We start from the raw sequence: 27,204 nt of genomic DNA on the forward strand, positions 1-27,204 counted from the left end.
GCCATGGGGAGAAAGAAAATGAATCAGGGGATGGTACCTACCTCTCCTGCTTGCTGCGTCCATCCAGAAAAAAGCAGAAAGAATGACAGAAAGAGAGACAGAGTCAAAGAGAACATTTCAGAGTTTGTCACAAATACTGAGGACCCAAGTTAAAGCTTTACATTTGAAGTTAGAAATGACCTCTTATGAGCTCCTTGCTTAATGAATTTTGTCTTCTTCTATTGTATCTATTCTGATTCCATCTGATTCCATCAACTCCTACTATGTCCCAGTCTTCTGTACACAGCTTTATTAGAAGTCTGTGGAGACATTTAGAAAATTGTAACTTTGCCACTGCTGACTTGCACTGCAGACACTGCAGGCTCTGAGGGTGGAACCCTGGCTTTTCTTGAATGTGACTTTATTTTTGACTCTACCTGTTGACCTCGTCACTCAGTTTACTGTAGTTCAGAGAGAGAATATAAGAATGCAAAGGAAAGAAATAAAAGCAACAAATGAAATTTGGAATTAGGTGAGTAATTAATTATATATGCATATTTTCTCATTCTATTTTTGGCCTTTGTTGCTGCCTCATATTTCTCTATTTTTTTAACATGTTGCTATCTGATATTTATTTATGCCGTTATATTTTTCATTACTTTTACTAAGATTATGCACCAACCACTGAAAGGCTCCTACAAACACCTTATTCTCCACCAAACACCATAATTCTCCAATAAATACCATCAATCTCCAACCAACACATTCTTCAACAAAAACCACCACTCCCCACCAAACACCATCATTCTCCACCAATCACCATGATGCTCTAACACACACCACTGTTCTCCACCAAAGTGGAGAAAGGGGTTGACATGAATCTGGCTTTCCAAATCCAAATGGCCAATCAGTTAATATCTCAAAGTGGTGGCAAAATATTTGAAAATACCTTTATTGCTTTAATATGTTGTTTAAATAGAATATTCATAAATACCCAATAAGATTACAAGAATAATGATTCTTAATGAAATGAGCAGGTAAAATGAAGAATTTTCCAACACTACTCTTCTAACTTGACGATGTCTTTTCCTAGGAACTTTTTGTGGTCATCCTTCTGTGTTTGCCTGTATAAAGCTCCCCAATGCAGGACTTGCTGAGGTGTCTCTCCTGCGGTGCAGAATCATGGTCTGACACCTGCGCTCAGGCCAGACCTCCTCACTGTCTTTAATTATCTATGGCATTACTCTCCCATCTCCCCACTGACTCCATATTTTCAACTCCGCTTTAATGAAACTGTCTGTTCCTGGGTGTGACTCAGCATTTCTGCAGGGTTACAATGAGTCAGCAATTTTGGTGAGAAAGGATTCTTATTCTCCCGAGAGAGAACGAGACCAGCTATTTATTCCTGAGAGACAGAAAAACACGGAAACTGACTCACACATAAAAACATTTGCTTCTAGTTATCGAACAACACAGCAAAATATTCTTTCGTAGCCTATATTCTACATGATATCAATTACCAAGATTTTGTACATTCATATTATGTTCAATATTAAATACTCAGTTTCTACTGTCAAATTACTGGCTGGAGTATCAAATAGTTTTTTAAGTTTAATAGTCCCATTATAATTACTGTATTATTATGATTTAAGACTTTTGAGCATCAACCATTGTGATTCAATGGTCATTTTGATACATCTAAATTGTGACACATGTACTGTGATGAGTGGCAACTATTACTACTATTATTATTATTATTATTATTATTATTATTATGCATGAAATGTGTCTCACCTTTTGAAGAGGAGGATGGCGATTACAATGATGATAATGAGGATGACGGCAAGTACTGGTCCCATCACCCACAGCATCTCAGGATCCTCTGCATGCCGGAACATCCCGCTGTGGAGCCGCACCATGATGGGGTCGGAGAATGGACTCGCAGCAAATGTTTTCTAGAGCAAGCAATGTAGAGTCAGAACCCTTATATTGAACCTTTAGGGCAGCATACAAGTAATAAATAGTTTCTTAGCTGGTGAAACCGAACCACAGATATAAAACTGGCCCTCCACAGTCAAAAGGCTTTAATTGGATGCTTGTATGTCACACTGCAATGTTTAGCAACTGTGTTTGAAAAGATTTACCCCTACTATTTGCTTAAAACAGGAGTTTCAAACTAAAATAACCTAGAAGCAACTAGCTAAACAGTCTGAACTAGGGGCAACTGAATTTAACTAAAAGTTTGAAATGAAATATAGGAAAAAGTATTTAAATTAATAGCACTTATTATTATTCTTTGAAGAAGGAGAATACTGTGCTACATTATAACACCTGCTCAGTGTGGGGCATTCATGCTGTATCAGGTTTTTGTTTGAATGCTTGCTCTATTTTTGCTTTCAACATTGTAAGCCTGATTTTATGCAGCTATGTTAGGTAAAAAAACCCTATCGTCTGATGGATGAAGCAACTTGACCTCTCAGATGTTAATATTTAGCTGCATATGTGTATGAAGCCAGTTGTTTCAGAGTTCAGTCTTAAAAGGATAAAAAAGACACTGTATATTACAGCAATGTAAGATTCTATATATAAGTTTTTATTTATTTATTTTATATGGACGTTTTCTTCCAACCAATCCTATATCCCCAGTAACATAGTGAGGCTTTCTGAAAGACCTGAAGGCACATTACCACTTGCTGCCGTTTTAAAGCAATATCAAAAGAATGCTGTCATTTTATATCAATGAATTCTCACTTTTGGCTTATCGAAACAGGTGGAAAAATTCTGTGAAAACTGTATTTAAACATTCAAGTCAGGCCACATTTGGGTTTGCAAGTAGAAGAGAATATATTATTGCAATTTAAAGTTAAAGAAAAGTCACTGTTGTATGTGCAGTCCTATTTGCAGAAAAATTGTTTCTCCCATTTTGGATCCAGACTAGTAGACATGAAGAATCAGACTAACTGATCCAGGATGTAAATCAAATGTAAATGAAACACTTTGCATAACTATGTAATTATCTATGTAATTATGTTATTACATTTGCATAGTATAATGCAAAATGACAATAATAACTAGATTCCTAAAGGTTAACCAGATGCAGAAGGCCCATTGGTCTGGTGTAGCTTCAGATGCAGTGCAGCTGTCTAAACTGCTGACTGAACGCTAAATGCACTGGATGAGCTCTATTAGAGTGAGTTACAGTGCAAGAGGAAGAAACCCAACAAATCTTCAAAGCTGCAGAGAGACTGGCGAACTCTCCTGCAAACACAGCCTCACTAATCGCTTTAGAAACAGCTCTTAGACAGCGCAGCAGGGCATGAGAGAGTGAGATGGGGAGGAAGAGATGGAGAGAGGGAAATGGTTGAATAGAGGGACAGAGAGAGAGAGAGTGAGTGTAGAGGGAGGAGAGGGACTTCTCCACCCCAATGAGAGTTGGAGGAAATGCATCAGTGGCCTTTGAGGACAAATCCCATCAGCGCAACACCTTCTCCACTCCCTCCGGAAACGACAGCAGAAACCCAAAAAAATAAATAAATAAAAAATCCAGTTCTGCAGACACATGTGGATCATTACAGCACGGAGCCTGCAGGCATGAAGCGCTGGGACTATTTAAAGAGCGAGAGATAAAGAGAAAAAAAGAGAGATGGGTGCGTTTCCTCTCTGTTTATAGCTTTCCATAGAGACCGAAATGGAGAAGTGCGGCAGGAGATGCCTATTTGTTTTACGAAATATCTTCATGACCAGTGTTGGTGCTATTTCTAAACACATACCGCAGCCGGATTTTTCAGTGTCAGCTCTGGGGAATTGTGCATTTTTGTATTTTTCAAAGATGTGAAACAGTAACAAACTACTTTACTAACTACCTCATTTACTGGAAAACTACCAAAGTACTTCAGTAACTACCTCCCTAGCTAGAAAACTAATAAACCCCTTCACTAAGTACCTGACTATCCAACTCTCTAGCAACCTACTTCACTGAGCACCTCATTATCTAACTCACTAACAACCTACTTGATTTACTACCTTCCCATCTAACACAATACTAGTCTACTTCAATAATCCCCTTACTGTGTAACTAATTTACTAGCAGCCTACTTCACTAACAACCTCACTAGGTAGAACATGGAATAACAAACTACTTCACTAAAAATAGCTAGAAAACTAGCAACCTACCTAACTTGTTAACTCACTAACTACCTTACTCACTGACAACTGGCATATCTAAATAAATAACAATGTAACTAACATGCTAACAAATCAATAAACTTAATAAGTAACAAATCGCTTTTGTCGGAAGAAAACCTCGTATCTCCAAAATAGTAACTTTACAGGAGAAGGAAAAAACCTACTTTACTTTTAATGGAAGTCGATGGAAACAGACATATTTCCAAGCAATTTTGGGCCATTTATTTTGGTCCATTCATCATGAAATTTACACACAATGTAAAGACCAACAGGTCTTTTCAAATTATATTCAAAACTGAAAAACGTCAAAAATGAAGATACGAGGTTTTCTTCCGACATGTTCCTTCATCAATTGTTCATGATTGTTCATCGATCATCGTTGCTCCTTTCATCATCAATACTTGTCAACAAGCCCTTCATGAGGTAAATTAGGTTTATGGGGACACCACAGGCTTACAGGGACAAAGAAGTATGGCATGCATTCTCTGCATCAGGATTGTCCAGCACAGTTGGTGGTTTTTGTGCTCTGATCCAATGTTTATGCAAAATTAGCACATCATTAAGACATCCCATCATTACTGAGCTCAGACTCAGCCTAAGACTTGCCCAGTGTTAGTCAAACACTTATCTGATCTTTAAACTTCAATCCAAACTGCATGCATACATTTTCCTCCTGTAATAAAACAAACAATTAATGTATGAATACATTAATAATTGCTTACTGAGTTGGGTCTAGGCCTAGCCCCACAAGGGGTCATGTCAGGGCAACACCCCCTTGGACAGAATACTGTACCCCCTCAGTTTTGCGTTTGTGTTATTTGTCTTGCAACTTAAACATTATTTGTAATGATTTATGCTGCAGGGCAGCCTTTTGAAACTACAATCACATTAAGTATGTGGATTTTCCAGCTAAGCAAGCTGTTTAGACATCTCAGCTGCTACTGCCTGATGGGAGCCCATTAGATATAGCTACATGCTGCCATCAGTTTATTTCATTTTCTGTTGACGAAATAAAGCTCGTCATCTCAACTCAATTTTTAAAGATCTAGTTCCTACATTGTTACACCCACCAAGCATTAGCCCTGCATCACTGCAAATCCTCACAGTCCAATCATTAAAAACAACCATGGAAGAGAGTTCATTTAATTTTAGCTTCATCTATCAACTTTATTAGAGGTAGCAGAACAGATTTGCTACACAAACTGACCAATCTGGGCAAGAAACACAGACGCCTCAAAATTGATGGACTTGTTTTCAGCGAGCACAGAATAAGGATGTTGCACACCAAGAAGGGACAGCTAATTTATTTGAATGGAGTCTTACAACAACATTTCTCTGTATACAGTAGAAAAATAAACTACTTACAAGATTCAAAGCTACATTAAGACAGCAGCAACTCTTCTGAGCTGGGGTAGGACAAAGATTTGTTTACTTTTTGACTGTAATTAAGCACTTAAGTGACATTTAAAAAGATGGAAAAAGCCACAAGGCAGGTGTTCTGTGTAAGAATGGTGATTCACATCAACAGCAGAGTTTATCACGTTTAGGTTTGTGCTGGGTAAGCTGGGTAAAGCGCAGTTTACAGTTTTATTTGGGTTCCATGTCTGGCTGGTGTTGGTACGCTTCTTTAAAGTGAATACATTTAAAGCTACGATATGTCTGATTCTACAGTGTTGTGTTGTATTGGTACAACCATACACCCTTTAACTGCTGCTGCACTCAGCACTTTAACTTTAGACTCATACATTGCACAATGTAAGGTTTACAGGTATGACGTGTGTGTGTGTGTGTGTGTGTGTGTGTGTGTGTGACTGAGTGAGTGAGTAGGAATGCAGGTTTTTATTTGACTTTATTTTGTATGTATTTGATCTTATTCCCTTATGTGAATGTCTGCCTGATACTGTGCACTGTGAGCTCCTGTAACCAAAACCAAATTCCTCCTATATTCCATACCTGGCCAATAAAGCTTGATTCTGATTCTGGTGATGCTGAAGAGAATCAACAATCATGAATGTTGATAGTTACTACAAACAGAGATGCCTATTGCCCATGGATTACTAGGTAAGGGGAGTTGAGCCCCCTCAGTAGTTTCTTTTGCCCCCTTGAATAATTAAACCAGCCACAAAGTGCCATTGATCTAGAGCACTGATCTTCCATAGCAGCCCTCTGATGTGGTTTTTTTTATTTCCTCAACCTAACCAGGTTTAGTAGGTATATCAAGGCAGAAGAATCACCAAAACAGTGCTGGAAGTAGGGAGGCACTCCTTCTCTACATGCTCCTAAACTTCCAGTATCTAGTCTACTCCACGCAAATCTTCTGTTTTCAATTTAATCCCTAATAATGACATGTTTGCGTTCTCTTTTCAGGAAGGACTAATGCTGCCCTCAGCAAGAGCGAGCGACTTAGTCGATAACGGTTCCTTAATCAGCAACATCAGTAATTAAGAAGCTATCACAAACTCTATTCTGTCATAAACAGAGCCAGAGGGTGTCCTGTCTTTGCTCCGTTTCATTGCTTTCACCTTGATAGAGCTGTTTGTAGAGAGACATGCTGATCCATGTGCCACAAAATAAAGTTAAATGGATCAATTTGCTGGGTGTAATTCACTTTAAACGTTCACACGCACAGCCTCTTTGTGCTGTGCCTGACAGTCTGAGCAAGCGGCAGCCTAACAGAAAGCAGGGCTATAAATTAACCTGTCTGGCTAATGTTGGGCTAACAGCTGGACAAAAACTGACCTAACGATGGGCTGACCTAACGACTAACATCGGGCTGACTAACTTTGGCTATCACTGGACTAAAGTAGGGCTAAAATTTTCAGCAGGACTAATGTTGGGCTGTTTAACAACAGGCTAACAGAAGACTAACACAATGCTTGGCTGAAAACCTGCTCTGTGTGTCATCTGAAAGGAATTTCTTCTCTTTTCAAGCTTTTTCAAGCACAAATCATACATGAAACATTCAGAGTGAGGATTGAATCTTCCCCCCTGTCCTCGTCTCTCTTTTCTCTCCCACCCTCTTACTCTTCCTCTCTGTCTGTGTCACACTTGAGGGTTAACTGCAGGAGAAAAACTCTGTGAGTGATGGCAGCAGGCTGTTGGAGAGCACAGTGAGAGTGGAGCAGAAAGCCCTGAGTGATCCTCTCCAAGGGGAGCTTTCACACTGATCAATTTGAGCTCCTCTATCTGATGGAAGCGTCCCACTGAGTGAGTAATGCACCGCCTTTCATTGAAGTCCCTCTACTTACCAACGCAGCCTCAACACAATGCGTGTGAGTGTGTGGATGGAAAAGTAAGAGAGGAAATGACAGACAACATAAGAGTGAAAGTGACGAGGGAGGGCAAAGGACACAAAATTAGATTAATTGCAGAATTGCATTAAGATCAATATAGAAGCCAAGCGAAGACTGAAATGTCACTCCTAAACGTCTGAATATTTATCTTTTCTTCCTCTGACAGTGAAAGTGCTATTTTATCTCTGTCCTGCTCCAGCTGTCCTTTGCCCACCCAGTCAGAAGCCCTGCGGATCGGCCTCTCTTTCTCGGTCTGTCTCTCTCTCCGTCTCCTCTCTCGCCCTCTGCCATTTTGTTTAGCTCCAAATGATCAAGCTGGTTTATAGACTGATTCCTATATCCAACTTCACAGCTCCCCATACCGTTAGCCAGCTTTTCTTTTCAGTCCTTTTCTTCTCTGCTTGACTTTCTGTGCTTCTCTTCTCCTCTTTCTTCTTTTTTTCTCCTTGTTTTCTTTTCCACTTTGTCTGTTTTCCTCACTTTCTCTTCTTTCCTTTCTCCTAAACTCCCCTGCATTCACCTCTCCAATGGTTATCAAAAACAAGCGTTAAGGGATGGTTTCAGTCATTTGGAGCCAAATCGCATTTCCATTTCATCTACTCCATGCTGTTGTTCCTCCCAGACACTTGTTTTGATAATTGCTTCTAATTTGCTGCAACACTGAGTCTCTTCATAAGGCTACAATAGAAGTCATCCAAGCAAGCTCGCAGAAGAAAAAACAAAGCTTTAAAAGTTCCTAAATTGCGTCCTTTAAATAAAACAACAAGTCTCAATTTACAGATCCTGAAACAACCGCTCACCAAGGCATTTTGGAAAAAGTAGAGCAATAAAGGCTTTATCAAAGTCTTATCAAGCAGTGGATTAGTACAGTTATGTTCTTACACATCACAGTTGTCATGTTAAAGTGTATAGCAGGAGGATGCAGACAATAAAATGCAAAAAGAAACCGTGTTTGTGGAAGCACAGCTGTAATTCAACTGCTTAGGTATATTCACAAAGTGCTCAATGTCCTCACATAAGCCTTTTTCAAATGGGATAAAACTGACATGGAGTCTCTTGACCATTTCCTTAAAGAGCCCAAGTAAAATTATGATAAAATGAAATACATCCTTCTAGGAACTTGCTTGTCCTGTGGTGATTTTATTGCTGTATGGATGCAACTTCTATCACTGAGGAAAAAGGTGTAAGATGTAAAAGGTTTTTATAGGAATTCTCCAGACGTTAAAAAAACCCTCTTTTATGATGTCCTTTTTAAATATTTAAGGACTCGATGCGCTTAAACCACAACCTTGTTTCCAAAAAAGTTGGGAGGTTGTGCAAGTTGTAAATAAAAACAGAACGCGACAATGTGCAAATCATTTAAACCCTATATTTAATGTGTTTAATATAAAAAAGTGCAAAGTCAACATATCAAATGCTGAAACTGAGACAATTTACTGTTTTTTGAAAAACATGCTGATTTTGAATTTGATGCCAGCAACACTTTTCAACAAAGAAGGGACAAGGGCAACCAAAGCCTGATAAAGTTGTGTAATGCTAAAAAAAGAACATCTTAGAGAGGCTGAGTCTTTCAGAAGAAAATATGTTGAGGGGTTCACCACTTTGATACTTTTTAATCCCACAACTGGGGAAATTTAACCTCTGCATTTAACCATCCATGAAGTGATGCACTCTAGTGAATAGACACACACTAGGGGGCAGTGAGTACACTTGCCCAGAGTGGTGGGCAGCCCTATCCACGGTGCCCAGGGAGCAATTGGGGGTTAGGTGTCTTGCTCAAGGACACCTCAGTCATGGACTGTCGGCACTGGGGATCGAACCGGCGACCTTCTGGTCACAGGGCCAGTTCCCTACGACTGCCTCCCCAGTCTTTGTGAAAGACTGTGCAGACAAATAGTGCAACAATTCAATAATAATATTTCCCAACGTAAAATAGCAAAGAACTTGGGGATGTCATCATCTATGGTATATAATTATTTCAGCAAGACGATGCCAAACCACATTCTGCATGTATTACAACAGCATGACTAAACTGGCTTGAAACAAAAGATATGACAAATGAGACCCTGAACTGTTGAGCAGCTAAAATCCTATATAAGCAAAAATGGGCAAACATTTCACTTTTAAAACTGCAGCAATTGGTCTACTCAGTTCATGCCCCTTTCCTAAAAACCAATGAAATTCAGTTTCAACATCTGATATGTTGCCTTTGTACTATTTTCAATTAAATATAGGGTTTATTAATTTGTACATAATTACATTCTCTTTTTATTTACATTTTGCACAACATGACAACCTTTTTTTAAAATGGCATATATTCTTATACCATTCACTATATTCTTACACTATATGAGCTATATTCTTACATTATCAATCTAAAGTGTGCAAGTCTGGACCTTAAGTCCAGTCCCGGTTTTTGCAGTCACTGTAGTTAAGTAGCTAGTAACTATTTATCCAGTTCGTAAGTTAATTATCAAGACCCTCGTTAGCTGTATCTGATGTGCTAGGGAAGGGGAAAGACTTCAGCACTGAGAAACTCCGTTCTATAACGTAATTTAACTAACACAGATTAACACAGGTAGGTAGGGCAGCCTAAACCGTTATGCCAATAAAAGCTACTAATAATGTCAAAAAAGATACTTTCTAACCAAGTCAGTTAAAAAAAAGTAAATATAACGCTATAGGTTTTCTACAATATCAGTAGTACTGAGTCAAAGCTGATTCCTGCACACAGAAAGGAAATTTGGGAACAGCCACTGATACAAGAGCAAAACGTGCAACAGTGGTGTCTAAATGTGCAGCTTTTGCAACAGGGCCAGCAAATAACCAAGAGCAAATCAGCAAAATTCATCAAATACACTATCAATATGTAAACAAAGTCTGCAAACACATTACATATTTAATATTCAATGACAAACATCACTGATTTATGTGTGTCATGCCATGTCATGGTCTCATATCAAGTCTGTCTTACATATCAAACGACCATTTTAAAGTGGTTAGTAAAATAAGGAAATATTTGATGTCAGACATGAATAAGATTAGAGATAGGATTAGTCAGAGTGCTGTTTTATCATAGTAACATATGGGCCATTGTAAGCCCCAAGATACACATTTGTGTGTGTGTGTGTGTGTGTGTGTGTGTGTGTGTGTGTGCGGTGTGACACTTACTGAGTCATGGTCTTGGAGAGCAGCCAGTATGAAGATGCAGTACTGCTGCTGGCCGGGCAGGGCTTTGTTGTAAAAGCCGTTGTAGGTTTTCTCGTCCCCCAGGATGAAGGTCTCAGGGAGAGTTTTGAGTTTGGCAGCGATGTATGGCCGCAGGAAGTCCGGCGATTGCCTTTTCCGCCGCTTACTCAAGCTGGATTCTCCACCAGCCTCTAACAGCTAACACACACACACACGCACTTAGTGAGGTCAATGCATCACTGTCTAATGTAAGCAAATATATACGCAAGTTACAACAGTGGATTCAGTTACTTTAAGGTGCACCCAGTGCTGACACATGCATTTAATTGCCCACACACAGCTTGTACAGGGAGATTCACTCGAAAGAGGCCTCGAATATTCTGTTGTATCTCCTGACAGGACGAAGCAATCTGAGCTAAAAAAGATCCATACCTTCATGTATGTGTAATTGATTGCATTACAATTACAATGCTGGAAGTGATCTCTGTTTTCTGACAGACACATGAAGGGATATGGTGGCTTGCACCCGGAAGCTGCAAACGGAAGTTAAACATCAGAACGGCCGTCCGGCGCCTACCTCCTCGCTCTGACGCTGGGGCTTCCCGGCTTTTTCGAAGATCCATATACCGGGGAGAGCATTGCACGTTGTTTCATTCAGATTGATTCCTCCTAACAAGAGTTATTACAGAATATTCTGGGCCTCTTTCCAGTGAATCTCCCTGTATAATCTCCACAGAAGATGCACTGGTAATAGAATGAGATGCTCTGGAGAAGCCTGCTCAGAAGGGCAGAGGCTGCTACTCCAGCCAAATGTTAACCAACTCCCTTTTAATACCATTCATTTCAGAATCACAGTGTTACCCCAAATGTAGTAAATCAGAGAAGAAATGTTTGGTGTCTGAAGTTTGCTTCTTTTGTTTTGTACTGGAGCTATGAGGCTAATTAAGCTAAGAAGTTATGGAATCTTAAACCCACCAAATAGTCAACAGCATATTCATCATAATCACGACTGTTTGCCATATTGTTAGTCATAAAAATGGACACAATTCAGGCTATAGGATAACTGCTGTCTTTTGCTGTCCTTCTTTTTCTCATTGTGTTTACTGATGCTCTGCGACTCCTTCGCTCTCCTTCTTCAATGCTGTATGCCAGTCTGTACTCACTTACACACAAACTGCGACAAGCCAATTCAAATGCAACAGGATTAAACTTGAACAAATGGAGTGCGGTGGCATTCTGAATGAAGAACACTGAGGGGATGCAGGAAAACAACCATAATCTCAGTGCAGTAATAAACAGCAACACTCCAACGTTGGCTCCCTGCAGTAATACACCTCTCATCTGAGAGAGTAACACTCATAAAGAATGCCCATTTCCAACGAGAGACGCTTCATTCTTCACTCCGAAACCCTGTGCTGCACTGCGCAGGCTTTGTGATTGACACTGCTAAGAAAAAAACCCTCAAAAGCCCTGCCTTCCATTGTAGCATATTTATTTTACGAGCCCTGATGCTTTTTGATATTCAACAGACCTCATATTAAAGTTTTGAGAGCTTTTTTTCCCTCCCGTTCTGCAGATGACGGCGCATTTGTAAGAAAGCAAGCTCAGGAGAAAAAGCCCCAAAAGCTCAGTATTAATAACACAAAGAGGAAAGAAATGCTACGAGCAGAGTTTTTAGGTTTTTAGAAGCAGCAGAAGGACAGGGAGGAGAAGGCCTGTAGCTGAAACACAGCAGCAGAAAACGTCAAATCGAGCAGAAGAAAAAAGGAACTTGTTAAAAAAGTCTGTTCAGCAAAGCACTGACAGACTGCCGGGTGTGGAGAGTCCTTACAGCACAGAATGGTTTACAGAAACCACAGCTCAGAGGTGCTTGTGAAATAAATTCTCTGGCTTTATTTGCATGACCATCTATAGATGATATACAGTTGCTAAAACAATGAATTATAAGCTTATTATTACTGTAACTACTATACAGTCGTGGACTTGAGGTTAGGGAACTGGCCCTGTAAGTGATAAGTGATACTTTTTTGATCCCACAACTGGGAAATTCCACCTCCGCATTTAACCCAACCGTGAAGTGAAACACCACATACACACTAGTGAGCACACAAACACAAGGGAGCAGTGAGCACACACTTGCCCGGAGCGGTGGGCAGCCCTATCCACGGCGCCCGGGGAGCAGTTGGGAGTTAGGTGTCTTGCTCAAGGACACATCAGTCATGTGCTGTCGGCACTGGGGATCAAACCGGCAACCTTCCGGTCACAGGGCCAGATCCCTAACTTCCAGCCCACGACTGCCCCTGTAACCAGAGGTCCCTGACTGAGGTGTCCTTGAGCAAGACACCTAACCCTCAATTCGCTCCCCGGGCGGCATGGATAGGGCTGCCCACCGCTCTGGGCAAGTGTGTTCACTGCCCCCTAGTGTGTGTGCATTCACTAGTGTGTATGTGGTGTTTCGCTTCACAGATGGGTTGAATGCGGAGGTGGAATTTCCCCGTTTGTGGGATTAAAAAAGTATCACTTATACATTATTTGGTAAATACTACACAGTAAAACTATTTTGTCAGCTAAACTAAAACGTACTTCAGAACTAACAAGCAGCATAATGTTCTTTACTTATAACCTATCACTGCTGTTGCGCAAAAACACTGGCCCTTAAAATGTAAGCGGTTAAAGAGAAATTGGCGAAAATCTGGTGAAATGCTATCAGCAGTATAAGGTTTTGAGTTGAGGTTAAAACTACAGTATGTAACATATGGTATCTGGAGACCTCTTTGGTGGAAATATGTAATTTCATGCAACATGCAGAAAAATATTTTTTGTAACATTGGTTGTGCTTCAGATGAAACTTTATTCAAGAGTATTCAAAGAGAACTTCAAAACTTCAAGGGCATGTCTTCTGAAGATGTAACTGTATAATCTGTGTTTGTCATTTTCATCAGCATACTGCTGATTTTGCACTTTAGACCTAAACATCCAGCAGGACCTTCTTTTTGAGTCTCTGTGTGAGATGTTAGTACCTCAAGACTTATGATGTGGTTGGAAAAACTCTGGTGAAATCCATTAATATTACAACTTCAAATGAATTACTATTACATTTAAGCAAGGATACCATATTTCAGCGTGTTTATCCAGACTGAGTAATGCTACTTCTTTTAGTAAAATAACGGTACTTATTTCAATAAAACTTACATGTACAGCTGTTAGGTTAGGATTAGACTATGCCTTCAATTTAAGATTAGGGAAAAGTCAAAACTCAATGTTAATAGATATTAATAGACATGTAATTTACGATCCCAATTCGAAAAAGTTGGGACACTGTGTATTATGTAAATACAAAACGCAATGCAATGATTTACAAATCTCATAGACCCATATTTTATATAGAATAGAACGTAGAACACATATCAGCTGTTGAAAGTGTGACGTTTTACCATTTAATGAGACATATTAACTCATTTAAAACTTGATGGCAGCGACGCATCTCAAAAAAGTTGAACAGGGCAACAAAAGGCTGGAAAAGTAAGTCGTAATAATAATAAAAAAACAGCTGGAGGTGCAAACTCACATGACTGAGTATAAAAAGAGCAAAAAACAAGCAAAGATGGGCAGAGGTTCACCAATCAGTGAAAAACTGCATCTGAAAACTGTGGAGCCCCTCGATGTAAAATTGCGAAGACTTCGGATAACACACCGTCTACTGTAAGTAATATCATTTTGAGAATCTGGAGAAATCCCTGTACACGAGGGACAAGTTGACGGTCAATATTGGATTTTTGGGCCTTCAGGTGGCACTGCGTTAAAATCAAGCATGATTCTGTACTGGACATCACTACATGGGCTCAGGAAAACTTTCAGAACTCATTGTCTGTGAGCACAGTTCGCTATGCAATCCACAAATGCAAGAAGAAACCATATACCAACATGATCCAGAAATGCTGCCACAATGCAGAAACGCTGTCTTCTCTGGTCCAAAGCTCATTTAAAATGAACTGAGGCAAAGTGGAAAACTGTTCTGTGGTCAGATGAATCAAAAGTTGAAATTCTTTTTGGAAACTGCAGACACTGTGTCCTGTGGACCATCCATCTTGTTATCAGTGCACAGGTCAAAAGCCTGCATCTCTGATGGTATGGGGTTGCATTGGTGCCTATGGCATGTTCTGCTTACATATCTGGATAGGTTCTATCAATGCTGAACAGTTCACAGAGGTTTTAGAACAACAACATGTGCTCGCATTCAGACACCATCTGCTTCAGGGAAGGAGTTGCACATTTCAGCAAGACAATGCTAAACCACATACTGCATCCATCACAACAACATAGCTTTGCAGAAGAAGAGTCCAGGTGCTGAGCTGGCCTGCCTGCAGTCCAGACTTTTCGTCAATAGAAAACATCACGTAACAAAAAATCCTGCAAAGAAAACCCAGGTCTGTTGAGCATCCAGCATCCTACATCAGACAAGAATGGGACAGCATTCCTTTTCAAAAACTCCAGCAATTGGTCTCCTCACTTAGCAGACATTTACAGACAGTTTTTAAAAGAAGAGAGGATGCTACACAATGGTAGACATGGCCTTGAGGTGCGTGCATTTTTGAGGTACGTTGCTGCCATCAAGTTCTAAATGAGTTCACATTTTTCATGAAAAGGCAAAATGTCTCACTTTCAGCATCTGATATGTGTTCCATGTTCTTACTGTGAATAAAATATGAGTCTATGAGATGCAAATCATCGCATTCTGTTTTTATTTACATTTATTTACATTTTACAGTGTTCCAACTTATTTGGAACTGGGGTTGTAATTTCCTGTTAAGTACCTACAAAGCATCGACAGTGGACCACTCAAAAAGTGTTACCAGATATTCTTAATGGTGCTGAGAAGATTCTGATATTAGGATAAATTTGTAGGCCAAGTGTGTTATGAAATGGGAAATATATGCCATTGTTTGACTTTGCTTTCATTAAAGGGAGTAACCACTAAACTGTGTTATGCAGAATTGCTTACCATTCATATCATCACTGTTATAAGAAAAGCTTATATCTCTGAAATGGGAACTTTAGAGAAGAAGGAAAACTTGAAAAAAGAAAGACTTTTCACACAATGTACAGAGCAGCTGATATCTTCAAATGGTAAAATGGTTATGAGGTTTTCTTATGACAATGACAATATACCACTGGCTAAATGATTGCATTCAGCCTTGAGGGAGGTGATTCCTGCGAAATCATAACATAGCATAACACTGAATGGCACAGGCCATTAGTCGTACTGCAGCTCTTTGCCAGGAGATCCGAGTAATTCAGAATAAGCTGTAGGCGATGGCAAATGGACTGGGACTCACTACAGGCCGCCTACTGAGGCCACTCCTGCCTCAACTACCATGCAACAGTTTCAGCTGGAATAAATCCACCAGCCAAACTGGCTTCAGCTGTGGACTGAGTCCAGAACCAATCAGATTCCAACAGTTTGCTTTAGGCTTCAAATCTTTCAAACGCAAGTATATTTACCAAGTCCGACAATGCCAAAGGTTCTCTCCAACCCTCTTAGCTTTAACTTCCACACAAACCGTACATACACCCACCTACCCACTTACACACACATATAAATACACACTCAGTGACTTTATCAGAAACCTCTACACTGTGGGTCCACCTTACTGGTGTGGAAGTTAAGACTGCCGCACAACTTTTAATATATTTTACTAATTAATTTGTCAGGGACAGTGCCCATCAATAAACTATATAAGCAAAATTGTGAAAAAGCCAGAGTTGGCCAAATGTTAAAAGGCATATAAGGCTTACACTTAAAATAATGGCCAATGAAGTCATCATCCACACAAACACACACAAACACACACAAACATACATACACATTCATATAACAGACATATATACATTGTTTCCAGTGTTCTGATTTTGCGTTTACACACCTCATCTAGATCCATGTCTTCTGGGCTTTCCCAGTGTCGTGGTTTGCCTGGAGTCAGGGGTACTACCACTATGTAGTAAGACCTACAGGGCAAAAACACACACACACACACACACACACACACACACAAACACACACACACACACACACACACACACACACACACACACACACACACACACACAAATAAATGAATTAAAATCACATATGTCAGTGAAAAACTCTTCTGCATGAATACATGTTTGATTTTATATTACGTCAAAGTAGAGAAACAACTGAAAACACCCACATGTCAGCCAAGTGTCAGATTAAACATACCCTAGGCGTGATTTTCCAAACTGAGGAATATGTCTGTGTTGTTTGTCATTTGAAAACCTGTATTTCACATTAATGATCAGTGGTTTTAGAGCCGGTCCTGGCCTCCCTGGGGTCCTAAGCAAAATTCTACGTGACCCATGACCCATTTAATCATTTACAATTGCCCCAAAGTCACATCTGACACCCCAGTGCTCCCACTACAGTCCTCCCTTCTTTAAAACAGTTTGCTTCATCTATTATAATGCACAGTATGCCCATCTAATCAACATGTTCAATTCAATATTTAATCAATAGTTAATGTCAATCTCTCACTTTCCATTCTTATAATGTCTCATTCTTGATTCTAATTATTCTACTTTTATTTTTGGCTTAGTTACTGTCTTATTTTTGTTGAGACATTTGTCAGTCGGTGTACTACCAAGACAAATTCCTCGTCTGTGCAACATATTTGGCAGAATAAAGAGTTATGAGGATTTACTAGTGTGTCCTTTCCATTAAGTAAGATATACCATAATTGCAATAAGCAGCAATAGAATTGAAATGTGGTATTTTGTTTGACTTGTGCAGCCCTTCTACCCACAGAGGTATTTGGAAACAAAAAAGGACTGAGAGTCAGAACTGCAGTGTGTCCTGAGCAATTACAGCAAAAACCCAACAGACGCCATGGAGCTTTTCTATCTTCACGTCACGTACAAATGGCAGACGCCATTTCAGGATTCTTCAGAGAACATGCTCTTCTACTTTTTCCCATTCGGAGTTTGAGATTGGTTTGTCGTGCGTGCGCTCAGCCCCCAGTCTGCTCTCTGATGAAGCGGTCTGGTTGAACATTAAGATACTGATTGCATTTCTAAATTATTTCTCTATAGCCTCGCAGCCTCTGGCTTACTCACTGACTGCAACAAACACTTGAGACCCAATTAAGTCTGAGCGATTCTGCCCTCTCACACGCACATACACAGTCAGATCAGGGTTCGCCGCTGAATAGCAGGATGCGCAAGATTCTTCAAAATCTTCATCAGTGATAATCATTTTCACTATACACTATTAGTGCTACATCTCAGCTCTCAATCAGTTTGAAATACATGAATGAATCCAACGACAATTTCCAGTGTTCTACATTAAAACCTCAATCGCAACCAGAGTCGGAATAAAATCTCTTATCTCCAAAATGGGAACTTCATAGGAGAAGGAAAATAATACACTGATCTCGCTATAGACGTTCACATATGTGAGTGAAAAACACTTCTGCATGTGTTTTTGTGTGGACAGAGAAACAAGTGGAAACACCCACGTTAGCCAAGCGTCCGAGGTGTGATTTTCCAAGATTCTTCAGCAGCGATAATCACCGAAGTTAACATAAAAAGATTTTTTTCCGAAGTAACTGGATGTTCAAACATCCGACTGTTCAATATGTTGTGTAGTATTAGGGCAGAGAAATGAATCATGTTAATCATTACATTTTCAGCATTAGTGTTAGTAAACCTTTTCATTTATAGTTATTTCAGTTCATGAAATTGTGGAATATCTTTATAGTTTCTAAATCATATCCTGTAATTTCATAGTGAGTAATCTGAATCATACTTGAATCATAAGCATGCAATCATCACTGGAATCCAAATAGTCAAACCCTTACGGCAGTAGATTCTAGGGTCATTTCTGCTTCACTGAATATTTATATTCGCTGTATTAATTTTCAATATTGTTAATATTTCTATTTTAATTGGTGGTGGCCTATTATGTACATGCTTACGTTCACTATATTAACATATTTATACATTTCTCAGAACCTACCATAAATGAATAACTACTCTGAAACTAATCAGTATGGTATGTATTCAGGGGAAATGAGGAATGAATGTCTTGAACTGCATGGTTTCTTGGAGTCCTCTTTCATGGTCCAGCACCACCTACATTTAGCTGAGCTTCATACTACACTTTCCTTGCTGCACTGCCTGGTTCTCTGACACTGGACACCTAGACTTCAACAACTCCACACTGACTGCTGAGGACAGATACTCTAGCATCACGGCCCTTAACCTCTAGAACATTCACTCCTTCTATACTGTTTCATCTCTTAATTCATTCATTTACACCAATCAGGCATAAAATTATGACCTACTCCTTGTTTCTACACTCACTGTCCATTTGATCAGCTCCACTTACTGTATAGCTGCACTTTGTAGTTCTACAGTTACAGAACACCAACCAAAACTCCAGCCAACAGCATCCTGTGGGCAGCGTCCTGTGGCCTCTGATGAAGGACCAGAGGATGACCAACACAAACTGTGCAGCAGCAGATGAGCTGTCGTCTCTGACTTTACATCTACAAAGTGGCTTGACAAGGTAGGGGTGTCTAATAGAGTGGACAGTGAGTGGGCAGTGTTTAAAAACTCCACCAGCACTGCTGTGTCTGATCCACTTGTACCAGCACAACACACACTAACACACCACGACTGTTACTGCAGTGCTGAGAATGACCCACCCACACACTGTCTACTCTATTAGACGCACCTGCATTGTTGTTGTAGAAGTAAAGCCAGAGAAAATAGCTCATCACTTTCTGTACAATATGAGCTTATCATCCTCTAGCCCTTCACTGGTGGTCAGAGGTTGGTGCCCACAGGACGCTGTTGGCTGGATATTTTTGATAAATGGACTATTCTCAGTCCAGCAGTGACACTGAGGTGTTTAAAAACTCCAGGAGCACTGCTGTGTCTGATCCACTCAGACCAGCACAACACACAGCAACACCACCACCACCACATCAGTGTTACTGCAGTGCTGAGAATGACCCACCACCCAAATAGTACCTGCTCTGTGAGGGTCCATGGGGGTCCTGGCCACTGAAGAACAGGGTAAAAGGGGGCTATCAAAGTATCAGAGTAACAGATGGACTAAGTGGAACTGATTAAGTGGACAATGAGTGTAGAAACAAGGAGGTGCTCATGCCTGATGTATATCAGGTGTATATTTATATTCACAATGAAGATATAATGAAAATATTTCTATTACTGCTGGTGGTGATGAAATATTTATTACAAAGAATGTTTCAAATCACTAAGTCTGATTTCTAGATGTGCCTGAATCAGTCAAATGTTTAAGACAGGGGTTCCCAGTCCTGGCGATCCTATGGTCTGTATGCTTTCGCGTACTCTACACATCTGACCCAGCCAACAAGGAGCTTGTTCATTTGTTGATGTGTTAAATTAGGTGTGCTAGATGTGCACAGTGTGGGGACAGCAGGACTAGGACTGGGGCCCAGACCTTAAGGTATGTGCATATATGTTCAAGTTCTTAAGCTCTGGGCCTGTTTACATCCTGCATGAATGTGTTTCGTATCCACATGAAAGCTGAATATATTTTTACCCTTTTCACTAAAACGTGTCCCCAATTTGATCAGATTAGTTTGGATTTTACTGCATAAAAAACATGAACAAGCTCAGCTGTACACTTTTAATAGTCGAGAGTGCAAGAAAGCTCTTGGTGTGGACACTCCAGCCTTGCACATCTACCAACATTTCCTTTCATTGTTTATCCTCTCACACTCCTAGTGAGCATTTGGCAGATGCATACACTCACTCTTCCGGCATTCTGCTTACACTTGTGTTAAATGCAGTCAAGACCCGTTTCTGGCCACCTCAGAAGCTGCAGTCTGAGTCATCTTGATCATAAACCTGGCTTTTCAAGTGAAATATGAACACGATCCCATCATTAAAACGCATGTTAATGTAAGGTGTAAACAGACTCTGTGTTTTTACTGTTTGATTTTTACTGTTTTATCTGCTCCAACTTGACTGATTCAGATTAGGAAGGTCTTCAGAATGAGCTGATGAGTTCAGGTGTTTCAAAGGAAATATGAACATCTGCAGTGCATGAGCTGAACTGAGACCATTTGTATTGTCCTGTATGTGTGTGTATGTGTGTGTGTGTGTGATTAAGGTGCCTGAAAGCTATAGCAAATACAGCAGGGTGAAAATTACATGCCATTTTACAGTATGAGCTACTGAAACAGATTCATTGATTTTGCATTCACAAGGGAGTGTGTCTGGTTATTCTTCTACTCTGCATTAGCATCGCTACCCGCAAGACTTTTTTCTCTTTCACTGGAGCTAAAAGGCTATTTTGGAATTAACATTACAGTAGAGGTCACTCTGATTATTTGCAATACTTTTTGCACTGGTATACAGGATTCAAGCAAGGCTTTCAAAACTTCAAAAGAACAAAAGGCTCTATTTCTCTTTTATCCTGAGAACTAATTTTATGTGTAATATGACTGTAGTTTGAATTAATCTCAGAGCCGAGGTAGTCAAAAAACAAAACAAAACAAAAAACAAACAAACAAACAAACAAAATATTATATATATATATATATATATATATATATATATATATATATATTGCCTTGTCCAATCTAGCCTTGTCTGACTTCATAGTTTCTAACATATTTTGCTAAAATGGACTTCGGCAAAACCAACAACACTTTCAGAAATGGTACAAAGTGACAAAAGCACTACAGCCCCCCCACCCCTGGACGTTTGGCCACAATAAATCTTCTCTATTGGACACTAATCCCTAAGACTTAAACTAACACAGCATGGAGAGCTAAAAAGTAATTTCAGTCAAGCTGTTTTTGAACAACTTTGGATGGCTCCATCCTGCCAATTGAAGAGCTGTTATAATGCTGATATTGCAGGCAGTGCTCCATAAACAGGCTGATGTTGATGATTTCTGAGGTGGGTTGGCTCTAAAAGTCATAATAATTGCTCCAGTAAATATTCATATTTCCTGTGGTTCTCCTATACTTAATGTTGTACCATATTGCATGTTGTTCACTGTATGTTTATGACTGTTGCCAGGCAGATACTTAAGCATTACAGATCTTAAGCTGTACAACATTCTGCATCAACTTTTTCCAGTCTGCTTTTCTCTGAATTGAAAACCTAACTGGTAATTTTCATTTCTGCAACACTTTTACTCTCCTTCTTACTTTGTTGATGTTATTAAATCTCTCCATGCTCTGCCCACAAATACATACATTTTTAACAGCTGTTGCACGGCTGCACAAGCTAAACAGAATGTTGTTATCCTAACAAAAGACCCGTAACACATACAAAATATTAAGTTCTCAATGCACCTTATATGTCTGTATATTGACAAGGTAAAATTTTTATCTTATTATGTTGAATGAGATTTTTGCCAACAGCCTGTAAAGCTTGTCTAACCTTGTCCAACAATTACTAAGAACGGATCCTGTTCTCATGCATATTTTTTCTTGTGCCTTCACATTCTTCCTGGCATTGCAGAGAAAATCCTTTCAGGCACCTTTATTTAAAGAGTGTTGTTGATTTGTTTTCTCTCGTTCTGTGACTGACATTTCAGAAGCTACTTTAAAGGGCCTCTACCTAAAGCTTTATGATCTGGTATGAAAGTTTTCAGGCTCATGTAGGCAGCACTTGTGCTACAGACCTGATGCGTGTGCTGATGCTGGAGTGGACTCTGGGCAGAGTGATGGTGAGTTTTCCTCCCTCCTCAGGGTCGTGTGCGTTTCTGGCTGGTTTGCTGGTCAGCAAGTCTGGTGCGGTGCGGATGGACACCTGTTGCTGCAGTCCACCTGCGCTGTTGCCTCTGCTCATCAGAACGAAGGAGTAATCTGTGTCCGGCTGTAGGCGGGTGATCAGCTTCCTCTTCAGGTCTCCCTGCACCTCCACGCTCTGCTGATTATACAGGATCTGCCAGCAGAGGGCGCCCACATTAACACATCACAACATAAGACACCTTGCACTGATTTGCCTTAACCTAAACCCTTATTTTTGTCTTCTTTTTTGTGTTGGATCTCTATGAATTTCACAGGATGAATAATTAATAATAACATAAATCTATGGGGATGTGCAGATAATGAAACAAATAATAGAAAATATATTATTAAGAGCGCACTTAAAAGTTTGGTATCATGTTTTCATTATAAAGAAAATATGCAAACATATAAAACCAAATGGGTTTCCAATTGATGAATGAAGTGAGTTTGGTATGTTTGTCCTATGCAGTGTCATAGCTTCCATACAATTTATTGGAAGTTTAGGATTTGTGTCCAGAATGATGAAAACAACTGATTGTAAAGTAAATGAGAAATCAGAAAATTTAATTATGATAAAATTAACATCAAGAATAAAATACTGAAGCAAGTAATTTGCCGAAAAAATAGCAGAAATATCCACTTTTTTGTCGTCCTTAAGCGATTAATTAAATAACACAGATACTTACTTTTTAAAATGTAGGTATTCGTGTCCGGCTACATAACAAATATTACAGTGTACACACACTTATACATACACACATGATACACACATGCATTTATGTCCCCACCTTTCAATCTGACCTTCAGAAACTTCAAAACAGTGTAGCAGACTTTCTCTGAGATTGTCTCCCTGACTGTCTGTTAGTACATTTGCCTGTGTCTCTCTCTTTGCTAGTCTCAGTAAGTCTGTCTCTCTTTCTTTCTTTCTTTCTTTCTTTCTCATCTGTGTGCTTGTGTGTTGATATATCTCACCTTGAAAGGTGCTTGAGACTTGTATGTTTCGGGCACCTCCCATGTGAGCAAAACAGAGGACTTCATCACGGCTTTCACTCCAAAGTTTTTGGTGAACTCTGAGGGCAAAGAAGTTGAGGGTAAAGAAGCTTCAGTCATTTTTTTGTTTATATTACTGGTTCAGCATTTAAAATTGTCTTGGAGAAACTCAGAAGGAAAACATTCCTGACCATAATTATGCATTTTGGATGGAACCCCTCTACACATAACAGCACATTTTGATGATTGCAGGTGGTTGAATACTCTTTTAACATGCTTGTAATCATCTAATTAGATCATATTAGATCAAACTGACATACTGAAGCTATAAAATGACCATTTCCATCCTGTGGCACTCACTCCCGTCATTATTGAATTGTTTTTTTACAAACTGGTCCTGATACATCTGAAAGCCCGTTTACCTACCACTACATTCTGCTTTGACCTTCCTGGACACCAGTAACGGCTACGTCAGAATGCTGTTCAGTCTGTCAGCATTTAATGCAGTCATCCCTTCTAAGCTTGTTGCCTAACTCAGTGAGCTTGGCATTAACTGGATTTTGGATATTTTAAATAAGAGACCCCCAACAGTTAGAATAGACAGCCTCACTTCCTCTCCTCTTACCCTTAATAATGGTGTACCACAAGTTTGCATGTCAAGCTCTTTACTCTATTCACTCCTCACCCACAACTCTATTCACTCCTCACCCACAACTCTATTCACTCCTCACCCACAACTGTTTACCTGTACATAGTTCTAATACCATAATCAAGTGTGTAGATGACACCATGGTAGGAGCCTCATCAGCAACAATGACGAGTCGGTCTTTAGGGAGAAAATCCTGTGACTGCTTGAGTGGTTCTTTGGCAACAACTTGGCTCTGACCATGCATAAAACCAAAGAGCTCATAGCAGATCACAGAGGAACCAAGGCTTGTAGACACTCTCCTATCTACAATAAAGTAAATGGAGTTCAATATGCCTTGAGCTTAAAGCATCCACATTTCAGATGATTGCCCTTGGTCTCTCAACACTTCCATATTGGTCAGGAAAGCACAACAGTGTCTTTATATCCAGGAGAAACAAAAAAATCCAGCTTTTACTGCTGTACTATCAATGGCGCTCTGACCAACTGTGTGGCAGTGTTGCATTGATGTTGCACAGTGTCCAGTCATCGGTACAAAGCTTCGCACAGTCATGGAGCTTAATCAGAGACAATGTCTAAGGAAAGCACACGACATCATTAGATGTGTTTCTTACCCTGGCCCTAAACTGCTCACCCTCCTTCCATCCAGGAGGCGCTATAGGTGTCTCCATGTCAAAAATAGCAGACTGAGGAACAGTTTCTCTCCTGCAGCTGTTATTCTGTTGATCTCTGCACCCTGGCATCGTACAACAACACCCCTTACACCATTCACTAACACCCCACTACATCGTGATCACCAATGTTCACTACATTATATATATATACCTAAACCAGGTTAACATGCTCACACTGTCCCCATTACACATGTACATATGTGTGTATTAGGCTCCATATTTTTGTTCTGCTATATTGTTCACTATGCTATTGCATGTATATACACTATGCATATTATTTAAACTGTAGATACATTTAGAACGTGGTTTTTATCTGTACTTTGTTGCAAGATGTTTTTCACCATACAAATATAACAACAACTGTGGAGTTGTGAATACGAGTGCTCGAGTACTCAGTTAACCATTCCAGGCCCAAGTATTTGAATACTGTTTTTTTTTTTTTACTGAATATTGATTTTTTAACCAGGTAGCATTAATCATAAAAAGTTTAGGAACGCAACATACTACATAAATACTGTGAAGATGTGCAGATGTCTGACCCCATAAACGCTCTCTTTCTTCTTTGTTTCCGAAACTCTTGGAATATGTAGTTGTCTTACAGTTTTACTTCTAGGCAGGAAAGTACTTTTCTGTATTTCTGTACTTTGCTACAGATATTCGTACTTTTCAATGAATATTTCTAAACGAAATAATAAAAAGCTAAATTGCAGACTGAAATGACTCAGAATACATAACGGAGGCCATTCTGACAGGATGACTTACTAATTACCAATAAGGGTAGAGGCCTGTAGCATGAGGCTTCTAATGAACATGCAAACTTGTGTTCTGCAATTTACATGCAAGGAGTAAATAAATCAAAGTAAACTGTCTCTGTGTGTTTAATAAATGTAACGGGGAGCGATGTAGCGGACGCATGTGCGGAGGTAAGCGACTTTTATTGAGGGCAAATCCAGGGTCGTGGTCAAAACAGTCCAAGGTCATAGAGCCAATACGAAGCGATCGGGGGACAGGATGTAAAGGAACAAACAGCACAAACACGACGAGCAAACAACGACCAGCGAAAACAAAGGGCAAACACGGGGCGACGAGAGACAGGTGAAAACAATCAGGGGCGGAGTTACAAAACCAAAACAAAAACTCACAAGGTAAACCAAAACACGAACACATGGGCAGGACTGGGAGGGGCCAATCGTGACAATAAGCAAACTGCACTGTATCAAAAGAGCTGCAATGAAACCATGCCAGATAAATGAGATAGTCTAACAGGAGTGTGTTTGTGTGTGTGTCCAAGTTGTCCAAGTCCAAGCTGTGACTGTTCTGTTTCTGCAGTACAGTTACCACCAGCATCCACAAGCCATGCATCTGCTGCTTTCCACAACCATCTGCTCTATATGAATACTGTGTATGTGTGTGTATGTGTGACCACCAGTGTTGGTGTAGTTCCTAAAAACTGAATAAATCACAGATTACTAATTCCTTCTCTGAAATGAGATCACATTACAGTGGAGGGCCTTTGGTGTTATTTTCTGGCAGTTGTGAGGAAAAATCTAGTGAAGTTATTCAAGTGTACCAAAGAAACGCACAAGAAAACAGGTTGGAAAACAAAATGCTTGTTGCCTCAAACACACAGGGTTAATTTTGCTTGATTCAGTCAGAACAGTGCTGAGTGCTGTGCAGACTCAGCAGACTGTACATAATTCTAGCATTAATGTTAGCAGAGATAGCTCCAGTATTGGGGTCATTACTCAAAAAGCAAACAAAACATTCAGGTTACTAAATACTTCTCTCAAAATGTAAATGGGGTTACATTATTTATTACTTGCTGGAAAAGGTCATCTCACTTTACTTCTAAGTTATTCTGTACCATATTGTTTCACTATGTTGGTAGATCCTTTTGCTCATATTAAGTGTTATTTCTACTGGATATTCATTTTATTAGACCTATTATTATTAATAGACGTTATTTTTATTATGATTTTATTCAGAATGTAAATTGAATTATTCCCTCATTCCTAATGTTATATATCTTGCTAAGTTATTTTAGAATCATGTACTGTTCATCATTGTAGACAAATCTCACATTTTTGCATTTTTCACAGCTTCCTACCAGTGAAGCTGCACTGGACTATTGATTTTAAATGATTCCAAACATTTAAGTGCTCAATGAATCTTTTCCGGAATCTGCATGTGCATGTATGTATATACAGCACTGTTCAAAAGTCTTAGGTACTAAAAAACAAAACTATTTTTCAGAACAGTGAGTGCGTTTTTGCGAGTAAAACTCTATATAACACTACAATAAATACCAGTAAGACATAAATACAGTAAAAAGTACAATAATTGTTACTTTTTAAAAAGTATTCCAAGATATTGTGAGCTAAGGAACAAGGTTTAGTGTTGGGTTTCATCTCAACCCCCCAGCCACTGCATAG

General features: G+C 39.6%; 1 protein-coding gene across 15 annotated transcripts in view; it reads right to left on the reverse strand.

Moving 5' to 3' along the window:
* ptprfa (protein tyrosine phosphatase receptor type Fa) overlaps positions 1-27,204 on the reverse strand; it is a 349,840-nt gene that overhangs the window by 39,215 nt on the left and 283,421 nt on the right. For 11 of the 15 annotated variants that reach the window (XM_037535014.1, XM_037535013.1, XM_037535011.1 and 8 more), the window contains 6 exons: positions 23,435-23,532; positions 22,354-22,616; positions 16,571-16,652; positions 10,629-10,844; positions 1,774-1,934; positions 42-53 (listed from right to left, as the gene is read on the reverse strand). In XM_037535014.1, coding sequence (XP_037390911.1) covers positions 42-53; positions 1,774-1,934; positions 10,629-10,844; positions 16,571-16,652; positions 22,354-22,616; positions 23,435-23,532 — 832 coding nt within the window. The remainder of the gene's footprint in view (positions 1-41; positions 54-1,773; positions 1,935-10,628; positions 10,845-16,570; positions 16,653-22,353; positions 22,617-23,434; positions 23,533-27,204) is intronic. The other 4 variants (XM_037535019.1, XM_037535021.1, XM_037535023.1 and 1 more) reach the window with 1 other exon arrangement.

The sequence above is a fragment of the Pygocentrus nattereri genome, chromosome 26 (genome assembly GCF_015220715.1).
Source record: "Pygocentrus nattereri isolate fPygNat1 chromosome 26, fPygNat1.pri, whole genome shotgun sequence".
NCBI classification, from domain to species: Eukaryota; Metazoa; Chordata; class Actinopteri; order Characiformes; family Serrasalmidae; genus Pygocentrus; species Pygocentrus nattereri.